The sequence below is a fragment of the Malurus melanocephalus genome, unplaced genomic scaffold (assembly GCF_030028575.1).
Source record: "Malurus melanocephalus ecotype Western Australia unplaced genomic scaffold, MMel_1.1 scaffold_261, whole genome shotgun sequence".
NCBI classification, from domain to species: Eukaryota; Metazoa; Chordata; class Aves; order Passeriformes; family Maluridae; genus Malurus; species Malurus melanocephalus.
The window spans coordinates 129258-153747 of NW_026623493.1; the positions used below are offsets into that span (position 1 = coordinate 129258).

Here is a 24490-nt window from a genome sequence, read left to right on the forward strand (position 1 = left end):
GAGGGATGTGGGGAGTCTCTCGTTCAGACCCAGCACCTTTGGAAATGTGCATTTACACTGCAGCCAGACAAGACCCAGCCTGACCCTGGCTGGGGAAACAATCGTGGAGCCTTAGGATCTCTCTCCTGTCCCCCAAATCTCTTCTGAGGGCAAAGTGTTCAACACAAATGTTGTAGGAGCAGAAAGAAAAGTTTCATGTTATGACTCTCTTCTCAGTTTACTTAGAGAACACGGCATCTTAAACTTGTTACTGCACGTTTTGCTGCTAATCTGCTTTGTTTAGATTGTTTACATTATTTTAATAGCCTATATATAAACCATATAACATATCATTGCACTAAAAATAKGTGTGCATATGCAAGTATGAGCATGTCTACAATTTTATAGAGATATCAAGTTGTTTGGGTTTTAATATAAAAATTGTGTTCTTTGATTTTTGCACGTAGTGACAGCTTTTCAAGGTCCTGGCTTAAAATAATTGTATTAATTTAGGAATGGGATTGCATTAGACTGSTGGGAGAATTTTGAGACAAAAATGCAAAATATAACATAGAATTGAAATAATAAGATACATTTTGGCTTCTTCTGTCCATTTTCAAAACCTATAAAATGGAAAAAAAAATCTGAAACTTAAAAAACAAAGAAAACAAAATGAAAACAACAAAACAAAACCAAAAAAACAAACCACACACACAAAAAAACCCAAGAAAACACACACACACACTCACACACACACACACAAAACAAAACAAAAACAAATTAGAAAAATAATGAATGAACAAACACAAAATTTGGAAATCACCAGCTGGTAAAAAGGGAAAAAAAAACCTTTTCCAGGCTTCCTTTTGACAGGAAAACATGTATCAAGGTTTGAAGTGAAAAAGAATAGGAATATTTGGCTGGACTTCAGGCTGCTTCTAATAACAATTCTTTCAGAAGACTATTTGAATTCTTATAGCCAAAAATATTTGCCACTCTTTTGYCATGTGAACTGTCATCAATCAAAAGGCAATGGACATTGTAAAAAGTCCTGAAAGAATATGGATGAGTTTTACGCTGAACATCCCTAAACCTGGCAATGTCAGACCCTTTAATTGCCCCTTGCTAGTACCTTCCATGGAGTATTGCCTTCAGGGGAGCTGCTCACATGCTCAGATATTTGCAGTGGCAYTTTTGTGCGTGGCAAACTCTTGCAAAATTGAAGGTTTTCTTTTCCCTGGCAGTGCAATATGCAAATACACTCCAGTGATGCAAAACTGAGCCCACTTAGTGCAGCTTATCGTACTGAAATAGCCTCATCAGTGCAAACACCCAGCATCCTCTTACCCAGCCTGTAATAAGATCTCAATGACATATACACGGGTTTGTAGGATCAGATTATTATTTGTGTAACATTMAAGTCCTGCTCTATCTGGCAGGCCGGTGTATGGCGCTCTCAGTGACATTTAGTTACCAAGGGAATCTGAAGATCCAGCGCATCTCTGGGAGAGCATTGATGGCCCTGAGCCCTCCCCACACTGCAGCCCTGCCCCACATCCCCAGTGCAGCTCAGCCCTGGGCTCTGTGCAAGGAGCTCAGCTGCAGCCACACCGTGCCTGCCCATGGGCTCTGTWTATTCTGGCCTCAGCCCACACCAACTCTGCAGCTTGGCCTTGGCTTTGGCCCTCCCTCATCCCCATGGACCTGCCAAGGATCACCGTACCCAGGACAGATCTTGCCAGGCTTGGTTTCTCCCCTGTCTGACCACCACAGGCTTCCCTGGTGAGATTCACTTTGGGTTAAGCTGGGCCCTGGTCTTGGGGTCTGCCTGTCCCCACTCCCTTGCTGCCAGTCCTGGGACACCCTTTGGCTCCTTCCCAACCTCTCATTGTGTGTGCCCAGCAATGAGGGAATGAAACTGAGGGATGGGTTACAAACTCAAGAAAACTTGTTTATTATGGAACCTGTGACCCAGTGCCCATGCCACCGTTAGTATGGGCCACATGAAGGATTTTTGCTAGTGTGTTTCAGACTCTGCTTCAGCAGTATGAAATATAGATCATTAATTAATTAGAAACAATTCAGTTACATGATCATAAAGTTGTTTTTCTTTCCATGAATGGAAGTAACTCGTCTGTGTCTGTCACAAGCGCTCATATTTGTCTCTGGGGGTTGTTAACTCTGTCTAGCCATAGGAARTAATAATCCTGCCTTCTTAAATACAGCCCTAGTGCAGTCCATGTACCTAGAACAGTGACAGGCTGCTTGTGCCCAGCATTGCAGCAGGGAGCAGGGTGGGCAGAAGCAGAAGCAGAGGCTGAAAGCTGTATCCTGAGGAAGGTGCCAGCTCCACGTCTGGGTCCTTCTGCTGCCCTCAGCTGAGCTGCACATCATACACAGCCTCCCTTTTTGCTGAACTAGCAATGACTGCTCTGCTCCATTGCAGTTCTTCATAAGAGAAGACAGACTTTTGTCCCTGGTAGATAGATACCTGTCTGTCTTGAAGTATCTGCGCAGTGTGGAGTGCAGATTTTTCTGGATTGTGCTAAAGAAATCTTTATCAGCGGATTCTGGTAGGTAGTGGTGGTTCTTGGTGTGTGCAGGGAATGATTTTATTTCTTCACTGCATGTTTTGTGAACTGTCACATCTTTTGATCTTAAAAAAAATGCTGTACTAAGCCTCATCAGTTCAGCAGTGTTGAAAAATGCAAGATGCTGCTGAAATGAACTGTTGCTTAAATCCATGTGTATTTGCCATTTCTRAAAGCTCCTTTCCCCACAACCTGGAGAAGATGAATTTGAAACCAGACAAACACATAGCCCTGCAGCTCCCCAAAGATCAACATGTAGTCATTCAACTCAAGCAGTCAGTCCTGCCTGTAAAGAACAACACACTTTAATATTGCTAGACTCATGATGGAGATCACAGTGGTGTCAGTTCTYAAAGAGAAATAAAGGTTCATGTTCCCGTCCCAAGAGAAGGCAACTGGATTTGAAAGAYTGTCAGTGTAGAAGTTTCAGTCACAAACATATACATGTGCCTGCAAAGTCAGTCTTCTGAATGTATGAATAATCTTTYTCCAAACAGGATAGTGCACCACAAATCCCTCTAAATGGCAGTCTTTGGTACTACTCAGTGTGGCACAGCTTGTTCAAATCTGTCAATTGAAATGTATTTCAAAACAGAAAGGAAAGTGGCTACAGGTTGCTTAATTGGTTCCTAGTGAGGAACATGGCAAATGCTTACCCAAGATAACCATTTGCAGTAAACACTAATAAAGAAGAACTGATTTAAGACTATCATTAAGGTTGCAGTGGCTTGAAACACAGTAGAAAAAGATTTAGACTGAGCATGAAGAAAAAATACCAGAAAGCTTCAAGGTGTGTATTTTAWGAAATGTTGGGGATATATTGAGGGAACCTGCACCTATTTTACTTTAAGGTAGCTCACTGAGAAAAGGGCACGACTGAGTTGCACATTTGTTCTGGACTTCCGTTTGCACATCATCTTTAAGATGTAAAGAGCATAATTTAAGGAGAGGTCATGATGAAATAAGTGAAATTTACCAAGCTTTCCTCATTTGGATCTATGTTCTCTGCTTCCTCTCTATGACCCTATACTTGGAGCACTTACAGAGCTAAATCATCAACCCAAAACWAGTCACTTCTTTCCTCCTACCTTATCTCAAAAAGGAGGGGAAAAATCAGAGAAATTATGAAGAGATTTTTAACTAGATAAAATCAAGGAAATTTCAATCTGAAGTAGGTCCTTCTGTTTAAACAGTAGTTAATGCTGTTACTGATTAGAATCACAGTAGTTCCTAGACTTGGCTGGGATTGGGGGGTGGGGATAATGTCACTTGCTTTCTACTCTAGATCAAAAAGACAGCCAAAGGAGGTATTACTGTCTCTGTGTGATAGAAGATGAAACTAGCGGAGGTTAAGTGACTGCCTCAATGATAGGCAGCATGTAACAAAGACAGAAAACTCAGCCAAAGCGTCTGGGTTTCAGTTTGGTGCTTCATTCCAAACTCCTTCCCTCTGCCAGGGAGCTTTGTCAGGGTAGGGCTCCAAGAAGGTTTGCTGTTATTTCACCAGTACATTTCTGCCTGTGTAAAGCAGGAACCACAGTGCTTGGATCAGACTGGGCTTTGTGGCATGAATTGGAGCCAGTTAACGTAGCTGGCTGTGGGTTAATTCTTTATGAAATGAGATTGTTGTTCATGTGTGTCGTGCAACTGCACTCGAGAGACCTGATTTTGATTGCTTGCATTACCAGCTGGGAAGTCAGAAGTTTGTAATTTTAGAAGCAAAAGGAGAAATGTAATTTCCTGGACTTATAGATGATCTTTTTAAAAGCAATTATCCCATGTCTATAGAGTCAACATGTAAACTCAGTGTTAATTCTTTTCTAAGAGGTTAATTGTTATAAGAAGAAAGAAGCTCAGGTGCAGCAATTGAAATTGAGTGGGTTCATCACTATATTCAGAACCYCACTCCCAAGCTGAACATCTTCTCTCTAATAATCCTCAGCTTTTATACAGACAGGAGCATTTCTGCTTTACCAAGAGGCAGGTTAATATCTTTCCCGTTTTACAAACAAGAAAACGGTAGCAAGGAGCTTTTGGCACGTCTAGAGGCAATGCCATGCCTTTCAAACTCCTGCAGCCCACTATTGTATTTAATCTCTTCACCCATGTTATTTTCCATTAGATTATTTGTCTCTGATAGTTCAGGATAGCTGTAGATTTGCAGTCAAGGAAAGATTGGAAAAAAAAAAATACAAGTCAAACTCTGAAAGAAACAAAGGACTAGTAAGCTTATTTACTGTTCTTTCTGAAATGTAGGCATTAATTTTTCCTGAAGCTAATAAAGATGGAATTATTTTTCTTATATTCCTGAATAGTCTCAATTTACAGAAACTCTTCAACTATACTTGTGCTTTAATTTTAACCAAATTGTAGCATTAAATTAAGAAGTCAACTTTTGCTAATAAAAGCATAAAGTTTATCATGAGTGCACATTCTTTGATATGCTGCCTGAATTAATAAAGAGAATTTCTAGTTAACCATTTAAATGGTATTTCAAATTCTACCACACCCAGTTCTCAGTATAAGGAAAACCGTCGTCTAATAGATAATTTGATCATATCTAAAAAAAAATCCAAACAGGCCAGCAAGCCCYAAAATAGAAAATGCATATGTCCAATGCAAATAATTTCCCATTTGCTTATTCCCTTTTACTACTAATTGAAAGTTCTCCCATGTGGCTTGGCATTTGCAATGACAGCATTTGTGAGCAAGTTAGTTTTATGATGTAATGTGGGAATTTATTACATATATTTGTAGATTCCTTTTCTGTTAGGTAATTCTGTATTTGCTTTCTTTTTGATTCTTTTATGTATCCCTTGCTTCCCAGAAAGAGCACTGGGGCCACAGATGAGCTCTTTATTTAACTTTAAATTATTTTAATTTAGTCCAGAGTTTCCAAAGATTAATTATTTGGTGTGCTCTACTTCAGATTGCTTCATTTGCAGGAAATTAATGTTCAGTATTACTTGGAAGTGAAGGAAAATGAACAGATCATTTATAACAGCCTGTCATTAATACCATACACATAATTTTCTATTCCTAATGACTGGGATTTTAAATCAGCCATACAWAATTAAGCCCAAACATACACACTTAAGGTATGATGGTCAGCCCTCATCTTTTAAAAGATTTGGGATTATTCCCTGAAGCAGGTGTGCAAATTCATAAATGCACACATGAGTATCTTCACTAAAAACCTCAAGACTATTCCATTGCTGTCACGCCTCTTGTTCAGACCACAGCAAAGCTGAGTGAGCATTGATTGAGGTTCTTGGTACCCACCTTCTCTCCCCAGACTCTGTTCAGGCATAATTACATCTGTAATCACTCCTTAACCCGATACTGTTTAGCTTATACACTTTTAATGGCAGGTCATTTCTAGGATGTCTAAAAGTTCTTAGCACCTTCTGTGGKGCTGTTTGTGTGTGTGAGTGACAATCCAGGGATGACTCACTGGATGCAAGTTAAGCATCCTGCTCCTGTTGAAAAACAATAAGAGTTGATTAACTCCCAGCTGAGCTTTTGAAAATATCCAACTTTGCTCTTAGGCCACCCTTCAGCTGAAGATAATGCACAAAGAATGCTACTAGTTGCAGTGGAGCAGAATATTCATCTTAGTTATTAGCTCAGGCAGCATGATATCTCACTTAGCAGCAATAAGCTGTGTTAAAAAAAAAAAAAAAAAAAAAAAAAAAAAAAAAAATCTGGCAGCCCAGAATTAACAGAGTGGGTGAAATACTGTGAGGAGTGAGAGAGGCAGTGGTGGATGTTATGGAAAGACACAGGGTCTGATTATTCAGGCGCTGAGAGGAATGGAGGAAAAAAAAAGGGGATGTTCTGCAGCTTAATTAATGGAAAGAGGCTTGTGCATCTGACAGCAGCCCCTCTGCAAGGTGAATTCTTTCATAAAGAGCCTCATTCATGAGTTGCCAAGACATCCACAACCTATTCTTGAATTCACACAAAAATTAAAAGAAAAACAACTGACTGGCTAATTTAGCGACTTGCAGGATGCAGCTGGTGCTACTGTTTTCACAAAAAAAAAGGCCTTTTCCCTTCCACCTCCTAACCATTCCAGTCTCCCTCCCCACCCCCAGCTATTTTGTATCCTGCTGCACCAGTGAGGAGTGTGACAACTCCTGACTTAGCTGGCACTGTGGGATATCGAATAACAAAGGGGAATAATATCAGGATAACAGAGGGGATCTGGCCAGTGCTAAGGAAACAAGCTCACCGCTTGCCCAGGTCCTGCCATCAGCTGAGGAGTAGAACTTCGCTGTTCTTATTTTTATTTTTTTTATTAAATAAACAAAGGGCTTCATTATGCTGTATAATGCAACTGGCATCTTGATAAATCACCAGCTACCTCTCCTATGTACCACTGAGGAGAAGACACTTCACATTTCCAGCACTGATGTGTTATTACCTTAGTTCTTCCTAGCTACTGCTTCAYATTTTTATAYTACCTGACACAGAAAAACAAGTCTYTCCTGCCCCCAAATTCCTTTTCACTCAGATTTGCCTTCCCAAAGGATATTTAATACAAAATCCTTCTGTGCATGACGATAATTTAACAACCAGGGTTAGGTTGGGAGCCCTAACGCAAGCAAGCCAGTGGCTATTTTTGAGGGAGCATTGAGCAAATCTAAAGGTTCCTGAAAGGGTATTTGAAATGATGTGGTGTATTGCCACCTGACTCTGACAGGCCTTCTAGCCTAGCTAACAGAGCTTGAGTTGCTCCAGCACCAGCAGCTATGGGAAGTGACTGAAATAAATTGTTTGTGCAGTCAGAGCTTTATTTAGCAAGGGAACTTCACAGCTAATGCTGCCAACAAAGAAAGTAAAGAAAACATCATACAGACACCACTAAAAACCCAGCTGGAGATAGCAGTGTGGTCCTTGACACCAGTCAAACTCCTCTTGGTTCAAACTGCAAAAGAAAAGACTGGAGTGGTTGTTGCTCAATTTCCAAACATTACAGAGCAGACCTAAAGTTTTTCTAAGCCTGGGCTCAGCCACTTGTGAGATAGTTTGCCACATGGATTATTTCCCAAACTCTCACCCTTAATAAGAAGGTTGRTGTGCTGGGAGGTGCTGAGCAGAAGTTCAAAGGGGAAGGGCTCCCACCAGCTTTGCAGTAGGTGAGGGCTCTCCCTGTCCATTGAATTTGAGAAATGGTGGATGTGCCTGTCAGCCACATTTCCTATTACTCTGGTGCTGTTGTGCACCATCAGAGCTGGGCAGCAGCAGCACAAATAGTGTATCTGGTAGCAGCCTRTCTGGTCATTACAATTTCTTCAGCTTATTAAAGCGATTTTAGAAAATATGTAGTGGAAACTGGATGAGAATAGGATTAATAAGAATATGGTCAAGTTTTCCCCTACCTTTTTCTCTCCATGTCTCTTGGCAATCTTTGATCAATAAAAAACTGCACCAACTACAAATCTGAAGATTTTCACCTGGCTAAAACTGAACTATAATRTAGTACACCCATGTCACAGCTGGARGTTGTGAGGATTCTTTCAGTTACATTAAGGACTGTCAGAATCCTTTCGCAGCTCAAAGTAACTTTATTTAGCAAAACTGCCTTTGCAGTCTCTTTTATTGACTTCTAAGTACTGATGATGGTCCTCTTTTCATCTGAAGGGCTTTGCAAGTGTGGCTATCTGCCTTTTTGGAGAAGCTTCCCCCCTTCTTCCTCCCCTCTTCTTGTCCAGTTGATCTGGAAAATGTTATGTAAGTCATGTTCATTAAAACAGAGACCAAGAGAATATTCCAGCAGTATGGAGAACACAATGAGCTGTTGGGAAGCTGTGAAAGGGATTTTGTGTGAACCTTAAAATGAATCCCCCCTCTCATAAACTGACAACCCAATATCCCCAAAGGGAACAGCAGGAGGGAAACCTAAACCTGTCGAAAAAGTCAACCGGTAATGATTGGAGAGTTAATTACTTTAAAGCTCACAAAGACAAGCTGAGGTGTTAAAATGGCTCCTGCAAACATCAGCATCCTCCCCTTTCACCAGACTAACTAAACACAGCAGGACAGTAGCAAGAAGGACCTGAGCAGCCCCTGATTATGGCAGCTTTCACTACCTCTGAGCATACTGATMTTTATTCATTTTCAGTTCCATCCTTTATCTCATCAGCTGCCCTCACAAGGTATTACTGTAAATGTGTATAGAAACACAAGGCTGCACCAAGTTCAGTGATGCTGCTTGATACAGAGTCCAGCAATATCCCAAGCCTCCTCTTGGGATTAGCCTTGAAAACACCACTCTTGCACTCAGCAGCAAAATGCTTCCTGTCACATCAGTGCCTTTTACATGGCTAAAGGAGAAACTTAAATCCAGTACAGCTATAACTAACAATTTACTGTGGAGCCTAGGTGCTAATCCTTTTTTCTCCAGTAAATTTGTTTTGAGTCACACTTTATATTAAGATTCCATTTGTGAGGTTTAACACAAGATTAGCAGGTGTTTCAATGTAAAGCATGTAGAGGTTAAATACATYGGGAGGGTGTTTCAGACAATGATGAGCTATTGTTGTAAAAAAACCCTATTGACCTATTGGACTCATAACAATTGATTGCCATTTATTAAAACATCTATTAATCACTTACTAATCCTTTATCATGCATAAAGAGAACCTCCACATCAAGTACTGGGATAYTGTGTATATGAAAGACTTACAGACATTGTCATGTATAAGAGCCACCTGTTTTTTCTTTCTTTTCTTTTAGCCTTTTCCTTTGCGCTCCCAAATTCTATTCGTCCCATTGTTTCTTTAACATGTGTCATAGTTAATGCTGCAAAAAGACGTGCTAAGGTCTCAAATGTGTGTTAATAGCCAGCAGTTTCTTCTCCATGACTAGCACAGGACCTCTGAAACTGGGTCTCTTGTGGCCAGACTGGGCCCTTGGAACTCATRTGCCCAGATTTTTCCTGAAGCCAGCATCCTCTTCTACCTGCTTTGCTTTATGCTTTGTATGTCTCTGGTTGGAGAACAAGAAAAATAATACACACTCACCTGACAAAGCTCTTACAGGAACTAATTCATTAAGGATTGTAAMGTACTTTGATATAGCAGCGTGGTGTATTTGCCAGAGTAGAAAGGAACATGTGGGATTTATTATAAACAGTCACTGTCTCCATCCCTGTGGGATGACAGCTGATCTACCACAAACACTTATTTCCAAATTACAGTATTATGCCAATTACAACTCCTGAGTTGAGATTGCTATAGCATTTACCTTATAATCTGCTAGTTTCAGGAATTAAAAAGCATCTGAAATCTGGTAAAATGGCAGCAGGAGACTACTTTATACTATTATTCAATTTTATTAAATATAATAGATGAGACAGCAAATGATCGGAAAATATGTCCACACCTTACTCCCTTTATATGTATGTAAATAGATGAGTGTATGCATTAATATAATCTATAATGCTTAAATTGGGCAGTGATGCTCTGTTGTGTGCAGCAATGCATATCCTCATACATAAACCAAGAGCATTCTGCTTCTGTTCAGAGGAGTAGACTAAGTTTCATGGATTAATCTTTCAGATTAAATTAAAACATAAAAGGCTGAGGGAAAAAAAATACCATAAACAACAAAAAACAAAACAAACAATTTTTTTTTAAAAAAGGCTATTTCCGTCCAGAAGGAATATGAGGTTAAACATTAGGATTGCAAGGAAGCTGCTGGCAGGTGATCTAAGCAGAGGAGGTGGTGTAAGTAAAGAATTTATCATTCAGCTCATAGGCAAGGGCATGCTCAGGATGACTGTAGAGGCTGGGAAGAAATTCTCTGCACTCTTAGGATGACTTTTCTCCCCAAGGTCACTTCTGTCAGCCAAAAATGCCAGGGGATGCAATTTCCAGGTGACTGTAGTCATATATGTGGTTATGTGTGGYCATAATAGAAGGAACATCCTGGCTTGGTTGAAGTCATAAGATGTTTTGCCAGACTTTGATGAGGGCCAAGACTTTACCCTCCAGCAGCTCCAAAGATAAATAGGGATCTGTCACCATACCAACATGGACAACTACATAATTGTTTCTAAATATGTAACAACCCCACTAGTTCTAATGGAACTGCATCAGTGATTAAAACCCTCACAGGGAAATTCTTAATATGATGGCAGTAATTTCATGCACAAGAATTTTCTTACTGATTTCAAACAAGTGTTCAAACTCTAATTTGATGTTCTTCTTTGTACACTGATGAATTTGTTCTGCACATGTCTGGGCTTCATTTAAGCAGCAGTCTCCAGCATGTCTTACACCACAGCTATACATACAGCAATTTTCAGATTTGGATTTTTGAGAACTGAATTTAACTCAGACCATGTGCAGCCCTTAACTTCTTGCTTTCTCTCACTTGTGATCCAGAAATAGCAGTGTTAGTGCATTTTTAGAATAATTCTAAGGACTTTTGGAGAGAAGCATATGCTTACTACTTACACTCCAATATAGATGTGCAACCATATATATTTTTCCTTGGGCGTGTGTGTGTGGGTGAAAATCYTTTAAATAAGGTTATTTAAAATATAATAAAAGCAAAGAGACAAATAGAACAAAGTTAAATGGGCCAAAGTAGTTCTTTCCACAAGAAGACATGAGAAAATTATTTTTATTTTAGATACGCTTTTTTAATATGAAGGACATGTTTTTAGCAGGTGGAATGGGTGTATTGAATGTGTAAGTGTTTAGACACCTGTTACTGCTTGGGGGAATTARTTGTACTTCATCAGTTTTTAGGAGTTATGGGAGAGAAATCCCCCAAAGTCTGCCCATAAAAGACATCCTAATGTGTAGATTTTATTGCTTACACTAACCTCCTTGATAGGCTTATTACTTTTCCATRGCTATTTTTAATATAGGCTTGAGGGGGTTTTCATACAATAAACCAAAAATATTTCTTATCTAGATCACAAACCAAAATGCATACAACATATTAAACACTCTCAGATCCAAAGCACTCTGGGTACTTGGGTTTCTCTGCGTAACATGCACTGTCTCAAACTGAGCTGCACTAAATTACCATGATGTAGCTGGACCATGATTCATGTATGAAGAGGTTCATGTGCTTAACTTCACAATTTACATAATATTAGGTACACCTGTAAGTGTCAAGATCCATAGGAGTCTCTCTGCAAACAGAAGGTTCTTGAATATGTTAAAAACTGGAACACAACACCCAATGACATATCATCCTATAAAATTTATTTTTAGGAAAAGAATTAAATTGAGAAGAAAGAATGGAATTATTTAAACCAGAGACTTTTATTATTTTTCTCTGTGCTATTACTTATGTCTTCACAACACACTCATAATTTCAGAATGGCCAAACAGATTATCGAGTTTCCTTCAGTGTTTTGTTTCCTGAACTGGGATGTGGCCATGCCAAGTTTCAGTTTCAAGAAATTATTTTTATGTTTTTACCACTAACCAAGTTGTAAATTTTCTGGAAAGAAAAAAAAAAGTTTCTGATGGAAATGTTGACACAACATTCAGAATAGTGTTGCAAATGTGAYGCTTGGCTCCAAATTCTGCTGAAATGATTTATAACATTTCCAATAATTTTAAAACTATTTTAAATCACAGCCAGGTCCTGCATAATGCATGAACCTTGACGGATTCTCCAACAAGTATTAGGTCACTACACATTTCAATTTCCCTCTTTGTGTTTAAAAGCCTGCATCTGGCAGTTAAAAGACTAAAACCTCAGTCAATGGTTATGGTGTGATAGATACATGCTGGAATATTATTTTCACCCGGTAGCTTTCTGTAAGTAGGTCATACAATTTTACAGTGCTCTGAAACATCACCAAAGAGCTTCCTTATACAGCATCTCAAGCAACTGGCTCTGAAAGAAGTTTCAGTAAACCTTAATGCTTATTTTTTTATTACAGAAACTTTGTTTCCTTACTGGTCTACATGCAGTACATCATCTAGGAAAGAMCTTCATAGTTTATTGTAGGTCATTTTCCACCCAGTCTAAAAGGAGATTTTTTTAAATTTTATATTTTCTTCTTCGAGACCAGGTATTTTTAGAAAACTTTGCAGACAGGCACCTAACGCAACATGTCATCCACAAGATGTAGAAAAGAGGATGTTGAGGAGACCTCTGGGACAGTCATGTTTCAAATTTGGGAAGAMGGGGAATATCCAGCTGTGCCTGCTAGAGCAGATGATCAGGTAGGCAGACTGCCTTTTCCTCCGTCTGTGGGATGTATCCCATGGCGTTTTGTCATGCCCTGCTTGGGTGAAAAGTGATGTTTGGGTGAAAAGTGGTGTTTGCTGGCCATAGGTGAGAAAACCATCACGAGTAGTATTAAAACCCAGGAGTCGGATTCGATGGTTCTGATGCGTCCCTTACAACTCATCATATTCTGTGATTAGTGAAAACTTTGACATGRTCAGAGGCCTTTGGCAGCACGGCTCAAGACAGTGCGGAGAAAACCGAGCTTTAAGTCCGCACGTGTTATCACCTTGTTCTTTAAAATATATTCCTCGTAACATCTTGTTACATGTACAAACTCAATGGGAGGACAACATCTGTGATTTGTTCACGCTGCTTCCACATCCCTCAGACTAATTACGGCCGGCTCGAGCACAGCCCTCTCCGCCGGGCCCGGGGGAATGTTGGAGCCCTAGGGGCTGCCTGCGGGGGTGCTTCCATCGAGCCGGTTTCAATCGCCCCCCGTAGGACGGGAAGCTCAGCGCGACCCCCCGAGGGCGGCTGGGGGCCCCCGGGAGGCGCCGGTGGCCACTTCCCCGCAGCCGCCTTCCCGCCCAGGGGACGCGCCGGCCCCCAAACTTTATCCCCTTTACCCCTTTCTCTCCCTTTTTTATTTTATTTTTTTTAATTTTTTTTTTTTTTTGAGGGAGAAAAGGTGGGGGGAGCTCAATTTCCCACTTGCCAACAGCAGATAAAAAAGTGGGGAGGGACCTCTTCTGTCACAGCCTATGTAGATTAACCTTTCAATTAGCTGTTATCAGGTCCTGTGTCTTAGCACCAGTGCTCGCAATCTGCGTCCGCCCGCACCGGGGAGGCTGGAGGTCTGGGGTGGGTTTCTGTTTTAATTTCTAAATTAATGATAATTGCTCGCGTGGCTCCCCTCCCCCGCCGAGAGCTGAACGCGTGTGTCTGATCTGCCCGTCCACCTTTTAGTATTTTGGAGTGAGAAGAGGAGCCCCGCGGAGGAGGAGGAGGGGAGACAAGGTATTCTCTCTGTATTCATCTTCTTTTTTTCCCCTCTCGCGGAGGGGCTTAGGGAAGGTAACTGGTGCAATCAATCCGCTGGCTGGGGATTCCCTCCACCCCCTCCCCGGCTCGTCTGGCTCTCCTGGCTGGGTCTCTTCAGTGTGTATGTGTTTGGGGAAGGGGGTGGGGGGAGGCTGTGTTGTTGTTGTGTTCCTGGCTCTGGTTGCAGCCAGGAGAGAGAGCGAGCGGGCGAGCGAGAGACAGAGCGGAGAGAGCGAGAGAGCGAGAGAGAGAGAGGAGCCGCGATCGCGTTTCAGGGGCAGCACATTCCGCAGGAACCGCTGCTGCAGAAACACACACGGGCAGAGAAAGGAGGTCATTGCAAGCAAAGGGGGGAACCTGCATCGGAGGTTAGATTCCCAGGAGTTTATGCGGGGGATAATAGGGAGCATGCGATGGGGTTTGTTTTGCATTGGGTGACAGGCTGCAATTTGCCATAATAACCCCCTTTGCCTCCCCTCTCCCAGCGCAGGGGGCTTGTCACTAGGCTGGGTACTTTTTTTCCTTTAGCATCGGAGGCTGATGCACGTGTTTGCAGACACTTGCGCTGGGTAAATGCATTGCAATGCTCTGCGATTTGCAGGGGAGGGGGAGCAGCAGCAGGAGGTGATGGCTGGGTTGGATGGGGTGGGGAGAGGGGGAATGGAGTGGCGGAGGGGAAGCAGGGGATGGCTGAGGTTTTTGTGTTGCATGTTCCACCCTGCCTTTCTGAGGAGGCGATTGTTCCTTCGCAGACGGGGTGACAGAGAAGTCCCTGTGCTTCGCATGGCGAAACTTGCAGGGACCTGCATGTGGCTGCAGAGCCGGGAGTCATTGTCGTCGTCCCCGTTCCCACCCCCTCCTCCCTCCCTCCCTCGGCGGTGCGGGGTGTGCGTGTGCGCGATAAGCGGCTGCCAGTGCCAGGCACCTTGGGAGGGTTATGCTGGGAGCATGCTGTTCCATCTCGCCCGCCCGGGCGAGTGCCAGGCTATGAGGCACGCGCGTGACGCTCAATATTTAAGGCCGCTCATTAGTGTGTGTCGCGCGCCCGCCCGCCCCGCCGAGCTGGCTCAGGCGGCCGCCGCCGGTGCCTCGGCAGCGCTCGCGCTCCCGAACAAACTTCGGGAGGGAGCGGGTGGGGCGGCGGCGGGGGGGCGGTGAGGCCGCGGGGTGGGGGGGCGCGGACGGGCGGCAGCGACAGCCAACAGGAGGGCGGCATTGCGAGAAGTCCCGCCCCCGCCCGCGGCGGGTGGCCAATGGCGAGCGCCCGAGGCCCGGCGGCGAGGCGGGCGGCTGGGCGGGGCGCGCGGGTGTGTGGCGGCGGCGGCGGCCACTGTCGGCCGCCGGCCCCGCCCCATTCGCGGGTGGGCGGTGCCGAGCGCGCTTGGAAGGGGCGCGCCGCGTGATTGACAAGCGCCGTTGGCCAATAGGAGCGGCGGCCCGGTTGCCGGGCGGGCCGGGGCCGGTGTGGGCGGGTGACGGACAGCGCCCCGCGGCCCGTGAGCGCGCGGCGGCGTGCGCGGCGCGGGCCAATGGCGGGCCGCGGGGGGCGGGGCGCGGGGTAGGTAAGGTTTTAATGAGCCTCCATTGGGCTGTAATCAGTGTCATGTCGGATTCACGTTAAGTACAACGGGGCGAGACAAAATGGCGGCGTAGGTGCGCCGAGCCGCGCGCGGCGGCAGCGGGGCGGTCGCGGCGGCCGCGGGCAGCGCGGAGCGGGCTAGGCGGCCCGGCACGGCCCGGCGGCGGGAGCGGCGGAAGAGCCGGCAGCAGGGGGAGCCGCTGCGGCGCCCGGAGGAGGCTCCTCCCCCCGCGGAGGTGAGTGGTACCGGGGGGRTCTCACCTGCCTCCCGCGGGGGACTCGCGGCCGCCGCCCCCGGCCCCGCCCGGCGCCCCGCGGTACCGGAGCGCGCACGGCTCCGTGCTCCCGGGCTGCCCTGCCCGCGGGTCGCCGCGCCCCGGGGCGCTCAGCCTACGGCTTGGGGTTCCTGCCTCGGCGATGGCAAAGCTCGGAGCGAGGCGTGTAGGGCGCGGAGCCAGCCCCGGCTCGGCCCCTGTCAAATGCAACAATGCCTTGGCCCGAGTCTCTAGGCGTTGCACATCTCCGTGGCCGGGCTGTACTTCAAAAACCTTAAGTAAGTTGGGGAGGGGAACAGTCCAGCCTGGCACTGCCACGTTTTGGAAGCGATGTTCACATTGTGTTTTCTTTGCCCGGACCTCACCTCTCGCACTCAGCCCCTGAGCATTGAAATTAACCCTCTCTGGCAAGAGCAGAGGATACCCGCCCCTGCACTTGAAAATCACTATCCCAAGAAGAAATGTTTTCAGTTAAGCGCTTTTTCCAGGTGAACTCTTGGCAGTGAATATTACCTTCCCATATTCCCTGCTGTTCTCTGGTACTGTATTTTAAAGTGCTCAGAACTTTAGTGGGAAGAGGGTGGGTAAGGTGAATTTGGGTGATTTTGGTGGTGTTATGTTGTGCTGATGCTGTTTCCTCTGGTGGTGCTTGCTGCTGTCATGTTGTGAAATGGTTTTAAGCATATGATCTCAAAGAAGCTTGTGGGATATCTCAGAGCACAAACACTTCCATCAGTTCGGTTCACATGTGCCACTCTTCTCTCCACACCCCCAAGTCTTTGGTGTTGTTTTGAAGTTACTGTAGTGTCTACACATCTGTCTTTTTAAAGCATGTAGATGTGTCATTGCCCTTTCTTGTTATTATTGGAAACTGTATGTTTCTGTAAAGCATAATACGATAGCTGGCTTCATGATCCGAGTAATTTTAAGAGTGATATGTTCGATGGGAGTCCTTACCAGGATCTGCTTTATCCCTGTCTTTTTGTAGGTCCGTGTATTTTGCAATAACAAAACAGCTATCTTGTCTGTTTTGCATCATTAATTGAGATGGGGGTGGAATACAGAGTTGATTAGCTGCGGAATTCTAAGTAATGGCTTGGAGCAAAGAAAAATGGCAAAAATGGAATGCAATGGCAGTCTTCCCTTCTTCCTCCTCCTCTGCTGCAATCCTTACCTGACCCTGATGCTGCAGCAGAGAGCTGGCCTGCTGCTGCTTCTCCTGAGTGTGTGCAGAGCAGGTGGGAGGGAGCAGGATGAGATTGTGCTTCACAGGTCACCGGCAGGTTGCACAAGTTGCTGTCATCTCCCCCAGCTGCATTCTCTTGTCCCCCCTTTCTTTTTGTTTATTTTTTTTAATAGCTGTGTTAATCTCAGTTTTTAAAAGTTTAACTGCATTTACATTTATGAAAGCCAAAGCAAACTTTYAATTAATTTWAAAAAAAAATTTAGACTGCGTGTTGTGGTATTTGTGTAGCACCTTTTAGTTTTGTTGCTGGGGGAGAGAAGCATAGCTTTTTGTTGTTGCTGTTTTTTTGACTACCCAGCTTGTTTTCACAATCTGGATCACCTGGAAGCGATTCCAGGTACTAGTTCAGTCTAAAAACACCTTATTAGAGGATTATAGGATTACTGATGACACCTGAGCTTGAAGTGTTCAGTCACTGCCTTCTTTAATTATGATCAGGTGTGCAATAAGTGCGTGCCTTATAAAGGACATATTTGCATTCAGTCTAAATCCCAAGCTGAAATTTTGCAACTTCTTTGTGTTTATCTGATAATTTATGACCTAGGTAAAGGGACAAGCCTTGACTAGAGATGGCTCTTCATGTTTTAAAGGTAATGTTTTGTACCTCACCCTCTGAATGCTTCTGTTCTGCAGCTCTTCAGTGGTAGACTTGTTAGCAGACTTGGTCAGTAATAAAGTTCAAACTTTCTCAGAAGGTTTTATTTTAAAAATAAGATACCACAAAGTGCAGAAGCTGAAATACAACAAATTACCTAGAGAGAACTGTGTCTGTTGCCTTAAGATTTGGAAGTTGTCCTGTGCATCTAACAGTATGGAAAATCTAATTTGTGATTGAATGAGTGCTGCTGAGACTTGATTAAAAGTTAGATAATTACAAGGGGAGGAAGATTAATAAATAGACATAAGTGCCTGATAATAATTTGTAATCACTTCTTTAAACAGGTWTTTCCTCAAAACCTGTTTGGTTCATCATCACACTTTTTGTATTAAATGATATATGACTACCTTTTTGTGCTTTTGCTAGACTTGCGTKCTAAACTTAATAACCTTAATGTAACTTTGTACTTCTGAGTGTCTTTTATATTGAATMTTGAAAGCTTGTTTCTAAACCAGTTTGTTTTGTCTTTATCTAGTCACTTTGCATGTAAATATGTGTGTTTCTGAATTGCCAATCTTGGATCAATCTGTCTTGATTTCTGAAAGACTTTAATTTATAGCTCCAGGATCACTCACTGGAATTGTTTTGCTSGGAAAGGTGTTTTTTTAGTTATAAGTTATTCCAAATCTTACATGTGGTAGACCTTGTCATATCAGTCGTGGAGGTCAGAGTGCTGCACTTCTAGTTCAGCTCCATTCAAGTGCCAGAGTAAGAGAGTCTCTAAGTTGTGGCAAAACAATTAAAAACTTGGATTGGATGCACTTTGTGTTCCCTAAGGCAGAATGAACTTAAATGCTGTTGGAAGGTGTGTATTTAGGATATTTTGATTTTTGCTCCTGAAATACCATGTCCTGTGTGCTGGAAGCTCTGTTCCTGCTGATACACTCTAGTGGTGTTGATTTAGTAGGTGYTAGCATGCAGGAGGTTGTATTACACATAGGGAGTTTTAAGTAAATAAGTAAAAATATAGTTCTGAATGTATATGGCTGTGAAATTCCTGTGCCAAGCAGTAGACTTTATATGAAGATGCAGGTTTATGCTAACCTTTTGCCACAGTCACTGACCAATAAAAATTCCTGTAACCCACATGTTGTAGCATTTATACTGAAATGTTCATCGGTGTCCAGGAGCCTGGAACAAACCTTGTACTGTGTGCTCTGGAATTTAATGGAAGTGATGTGGTTGCTTGTATGAAATTTAATATAACAGTGCTGCAGTAGATATAAAACTGAGGCGAGTACATCTGACTCAGCAAATGCAGTGTTCAGCATTGAATTAAGTCGTGACTATCTTAATGAAGACTTAGAGTGGAACAGCCTAAGTAGATAACTTTTGAAGTAGCTTTCTAGGAATCTGGGGTTTTGTAGGTAGCTACAGAGAACTTCCAAATCTGTAGGAGAAAGAGTGTTTGAAATGTTTGAAATCAGAGTGAATCCGCACTATATATAGAGTTCTGCTTTGCTATGTTATTGTATTTTCAGTGGCAGGTTTGTGTGAAAATTGATAGCATTTATAATACTGTGGAAACTTTTCTTCTCTATATTTGTCTGCATTTTATAACTACAGTGTTATTTTGGAATTATCTGAAAACAGTGAATATAAACAATTCTGTTAGGCAAAGAATGGCTTTTGCTAGCTGGAGTAAATTAAAATGTCTGTTTACRGAACAAGTTATTGTTTGATTACAGATACTTAAAATATGCAGAATTGTTATCAAATCCAACTTGCATGAGTACGGTCTGGAAGCAAGAAACAGGATCCAGTCCGTGTAGATCARTAGGGTTCAGTGTGTGAGTCAGTTCAGCATCCAGGCCTGCATTTGCATCAGGAATGCCTTTTTCAGACTGGCAGTCTGTTGAATTTTCACACTGATAAATCTGAAAATGTTTAAGCTTCTATCAGATTCAAGGAGGACAGATTCATAAAATAAATTGATTAATACTGGCTATTTAGGTATAGAAAATTTTTATACTCACCAGTAACCAGCTGCTCTTTTGTTGCTAATCCTGTTGTGTAGGTATAATAATATGTGAAACATGATCTGGAATTTATATTTCAATACATTTTTGAGGGGATAGCAGAAGAAAAAGGTATAGGACTGAAAGTGGGGGTTGTTATATTCTTTGTTTCATAGTTGCTGAGGAATCTTTTTAACAAGTTGAAAATAATTTAGATTACTGTATCAGTTTTGGTTTTTCCTAGTTATAATTGACTCAAGTTTTTGAACATGATTTAAATGCAGGATGACTAGAGTAAATGAATAAAGATGAGGTCCAGGAGTTATGTAATCATAGATGATTTTGTTATTTGTAGGCTGCTTGCCATGATTTTATAAATGTAGTTGCATATTAACTAATTTTATATTTTTTGCTGTGGAACTCGTGAATCTTCTACTTTACAAGATAACTGATGTATTTTCATTTTCCTTTGATTTGAAGTAATTATACAATTCTGTTAATGCCTTCAGAAGTTCTCACTCATACTTTATGGCAGAAAAAATTAATATTTCAAATATATTTGTTTATTCATTATGCAACTCCTGTCTTAGTTTAATTTGTGAGACTTCTATTTTTTTTTTTTTTCATCCAGAATGACTAAACACATCAAGATGTTCTTTCAGGTTTCCTAAATAAGTTTTTGTAGCCAGTGAATTTTCTATTGGAGTGATCTATTCCATAATAAGTAAATAAATTTTTTTTGTTAAACTGTGAGTCACTAAAACATTTCTCAATGTGACCTCTTTATACGTCTTCRCGCTGACAACCTGTTTATGTGAAAATGCCTCCTGTTACTTTGTTTTCTTTTCTGTTCCTAYGAGTTTGTATCAAAAATGTTTCTGTGCTGCCCGCCTTAAAATGAGAAGCGCGCTTGTGTTGCCTTTTGGTTTTGTAGGATTCCTAATAATGATGTTTTACTTGTAACTTGGTTCTGATATTTTGGTTTCAGTTTTCTGAGTTGTGTAATCAACATGGCAGGACACTTAGAGACAGGATGCTGTAAGAAATGGCCGCAGTTAATAATTTATCTTTCATTGGTTGGAGTTTGGTTTTCTGTTTGTTTGGGTTTTCTACTGCGTGTATAATCCATGCAGAAATTATTTGTAGGCAGTTTGTTTTAGAGAGTGTTTTCAGATCCCTGATTGAATAGAAATTGTCCAACAAGTCAGTAGTAGGTTAAGTGTTGGGGTGCTAGAATTTAGAAAACTAAATCCACTGACTGTTATGAGGAGCAGAAGGATTTTATGATGATGTGTTTGGTGTGGGATGGGAATTGTCAAATGTTTCATCACAATGATTTTTCCATACTGCAGCACCTATAGTATGAATGCATGTCTGAGTTGCTCTCTGTTAATACTTCAGCATTAACTGTATTTTCTCCCTGCCTCTTGTTTTCTCTTTTTAAAGGTTGCAACGAACTTTCTTTTAAGGACGTACCAGAGTCATCACAGATGAATCCTTTCTACATTCCCATAATAGTAAAGTAGTTGGAAGGTTTCAGTCAGCAGGTATTTCTCTGCTTTTTCTGACTCCTCAGGGTGGATATTTTTGGACATGTGTCCAAGCAGTGTGTGGAATCCTTTCGTCTGTGTTTGAGGTGTGAACAACCTCTRAAAGATCTGCTAAAAGGATAAGGAGGAACCTCTATGGGTAACTCTTGGCTGGAAACAATTACTGGTCAACCATGGTAAAACTTGCCAACCCTCTTTATACGGAGTGGATTCTGGAAGCTATACAAAAAGTTAAAAAGCAAAAGCAAAGGCCTTCTGAAGAGAGAATATGTCATGCTGTTTGTGCTTCCCATGGATTAGATAAGAAGACTGTTTCAGAACAGTTGGAACTTAGTGTTCAAGATGGTTCTATTCTTAAAGTTACCAACAAAGGTCTTGCATCCTACAAGGACCCAGATAATCCTGGACGGTTTTCTTGTGTTAAACCTGCMACTATTCCTAAATCTGTTAAGGGATCTAGAGGAGCTTGTAATGAGCTTCGTAATGTGGATTGGAATAAACTCTTGAGAAGAGCAATTGAAGGGCTTCAAGAACCTAATGGCTCCTCCCTGAAAAACATAGAGAAGTATTTGAGAAGTCAAAATGACCTAGCAAGTATTTTCAACAATCCTGCCTTTCAGCAGAGGTTGCGGCTGGGGGCCAAACGTGCTGTGAACAACGGGAGGTTACTGAAGGATGGTCCTCAATATAGAGTGAATTATGGCAGTTTGGAAAGCAAAGGAGCTCCAAAATACTCCAGCACCTTCCCAGCTTCCCTACCACCTGTCAGCCTTCTACCCCATGAAAAAGATCAGGTAAGTCTGAAAAATGAGATAATGTGGTAATAAAAACTGTTCTTSTTACCCTTTGTTTATTTACCTAATGCAAAAGTAATGGTTCTTGTTGTGCTTTATTTACCCATTTAATTGTATATGAGTGGGGATGCATGTCAAAGATCAATGCAGAATCTGGTTACAGTTTACAGTTCTGGTAAATGAATTTTACTTTGTTCCCTGTGTCCTGCTGCTGTGCATTGGGTAGTTTGCTTTGTGGATTTTCAGTAGATGAACAGAGCAGCAGGGAAGAGTACAGCTGCATGCTCTGTTGTAGGTGTGAGATTGTTCTGTCTTGCCTGACAGACTGGTGTAGCTGAAATCTGTAGTGTGATTTGATTGTGGCCTTTTACCTTCATTTTCTGCCTGGATATAGTGATTTTTTTTTCTTTTTTTTGTGGTTTGAACACCACCTGAAGTATGACTTGCAGGACTTGTGATGTTTAAGACTGTTAGAATTATTATTTTTAATGATATTTGTATGTAGATAATTAGCTTTAAAATTACAGGTAATAGAAACTGGAATTAATGTAAATATTCTAGGAACAGAAATGAAGGTGTTGGAGTGATAATTTGAGCTAAACTGCAGGATCCTCCTCCTGTTTCATTTTTGTTGAACTCCCTACATGGGTTTATTTTTGCTGTTACTTGGGTCTTGTTTTGAAGTTWATTGTTCACAGGGTTTCAGCCTTGAGGGAGAAAGGACTATCAATTAGTTTTTTGTTTTTGAAAGGATAGTGTCAAAGACATGTCTGCAGGCATTCTTTGATCATTTCCCATTTAGTATGGTGAAGTGTGTTTGGAATTTTCAGTGTAYGTGGGGGAAAGAAAASTACCCGTTGTAATTGAATTGGCTTACTTAAAATGTTTGTAAATTGATGGTTTGGGGTTTTGTTGTTGTTGTTGCAGYTGTTCTCCTCTTCCGGCTGGTCAAGTTTGATGGTAGTTGTTTTAGACATGTGATAGTCCAGACAGCTTTGCTGTTAAGGAGATGCTATCAATGTCTCAGAGAAGCTGCATGATGGTTTTCACTTGTCTTTTTCCTTTGATTGTGAGATGCTGGAGGGTGCACAGTAGTGCTTCCTTCAGAATTACTTGGTGAGGTCTTCAGGAACAGTTGTTTGGGGAACTGTCATAGGTGAGTAGTTGGAGCTTTATTTTTGTGAGTTTCTCTAAATGTATGTTAAATATGATTCCRTTTATGTATGGGTATCTGTTTCTGTAAAATTGGACTTCTCGGGTATTTGAGGGATGCATGGAGCTTCATGCTCTATAATCAGAATGGAAATTCAGAAGTGCTGCATACTGTGCAATTACTGCTGTAGCCATACACTATAAACATTTAATTACTTGTAGTGATAAAGCTGTCTGTTTAAGTACTTTGAGTTTCTACTGTAATTCTGGTGCAGTAATGACATGAAAAATTTGAGGGCTGGACTRCTGAGCTACCCAAGTAATTTGAGTTCTGTAGAAACAAAAATCTCTCTCTAGGCTACCTACTGGGACTGGCACCCATTGCAAGCAATGTTAGTTGGGTCATGATGCTGAAAAAGCCATTACTGCCATACTAAAATACTAGTATAAGGATAAATCTGTCTTCTAGAAGTTAGCCAAACAAATCTGTTCTCTAGCAAGTGCTTTGGCAAGAAACAAGCTTTCATTTGGGTGCCTCAAAATTAGCAGTGTGACTTGCGTGTTTAAAAACTGGCATACGTTTTTTCCTGACAAAAATAGTTTTGATGTGAGGTTGGTGAATCTGTAGTTCCGTGTTAGTGTAGTGCACCATTTAGTTGTGCTAGCTGTGACCCAGGCTACTGAGCAAATAAATCAAGACTTGTTTTAAATATGGATTTTTCACTGTTCTTCACTATGTGTGGCTTTAAATATTTGAGGGACAGTCCTGAAAGTAAATGTGCATAAGTTGTCTCTGTTATTGGGGTGTGACTGCATCTTCATTTGAAATAGATGTTAATTCATGTATAAGCAGAATGACACTGCAAGAAAACTGTTAGGCTATTTTTGTTGGAAGCATTTAAGTGACAGTATGGGGCATGTCAAAATTATTTATTGAAATTAATACAATAAATGTATCCAACTGGCATCTCTTGGGAAATGGCTAGTGTTTGACAAGATTGGTGTATGTTAAAGTTCCTTTGGCTCTTTCTATAGCTAGTATGAGATGGYCTTTGTTGGTGGCTAATTTTTGTATGTTTGTTTTATTTTTTTTTTTTTGTTTCCAAATACTGGAGATGAAGTAATAGTGTGTCTTTTGTTGACTTTTCTGGAGGAGAAGAATAAATGGAGGGATGCACTGATATCTGTTTTTGATGACTGTGAAAGTTTGAGTAATTCTGATTATTTTTCCTTAATGCATAATTAACATCTCATCAGGATGAGATGGTTAAAGGATATGGTGCATTAGAAGTGCATTAGAGCTCTCTGTCACTCTGAGCATCCATGCTCATAGTACCAAATGCTGTGAACCGTTCTTCCTGAGTGAGTGAAAGGTGATCAGAAGAGATCATAGCATGGCCTGTGTGGGACATGGTGGTTTTGTTGTGTGTGGGTTGTTGGTTTGTTTGGGTTTTT

General features: G+C 41.9%; 1 protein-coding gene across 4 annotated transcripts in view; it reads left to right on the forward strand.

Annotated features, from left to right (window-relative positions):
- The first annotated feature begins 13941 nt into the window (after positions 1–13941).
- KAT6B (lysine acetyltransferase 6B) overlaps positions 13942–24490 on the forward strand; it is a 97769-nt gene continuing 87220 nt past the window's right edge. For 3 of the 4 annotated variants that reach the window (XM_057375868.1, XM_057375870.1, XM_057375871.1), the window contains exons 1-2: positions 15555–15638; positions 20986–21883. In XM_057375868.1, coding sequence (XP_057231851.1) covers positions 21263–21883 — 621 coding nt within the window. In that variant the 5' untranslated portion in view covers positions 15555–15638; positions 20986–21262. Of the gene's footprint in view, positions 14192–15554; positions 15639–20985; positions 21884–24490 lie in introns of those variants that run through there. The other variant, XM_057375869.1, reaches the window with a different exon arrangement.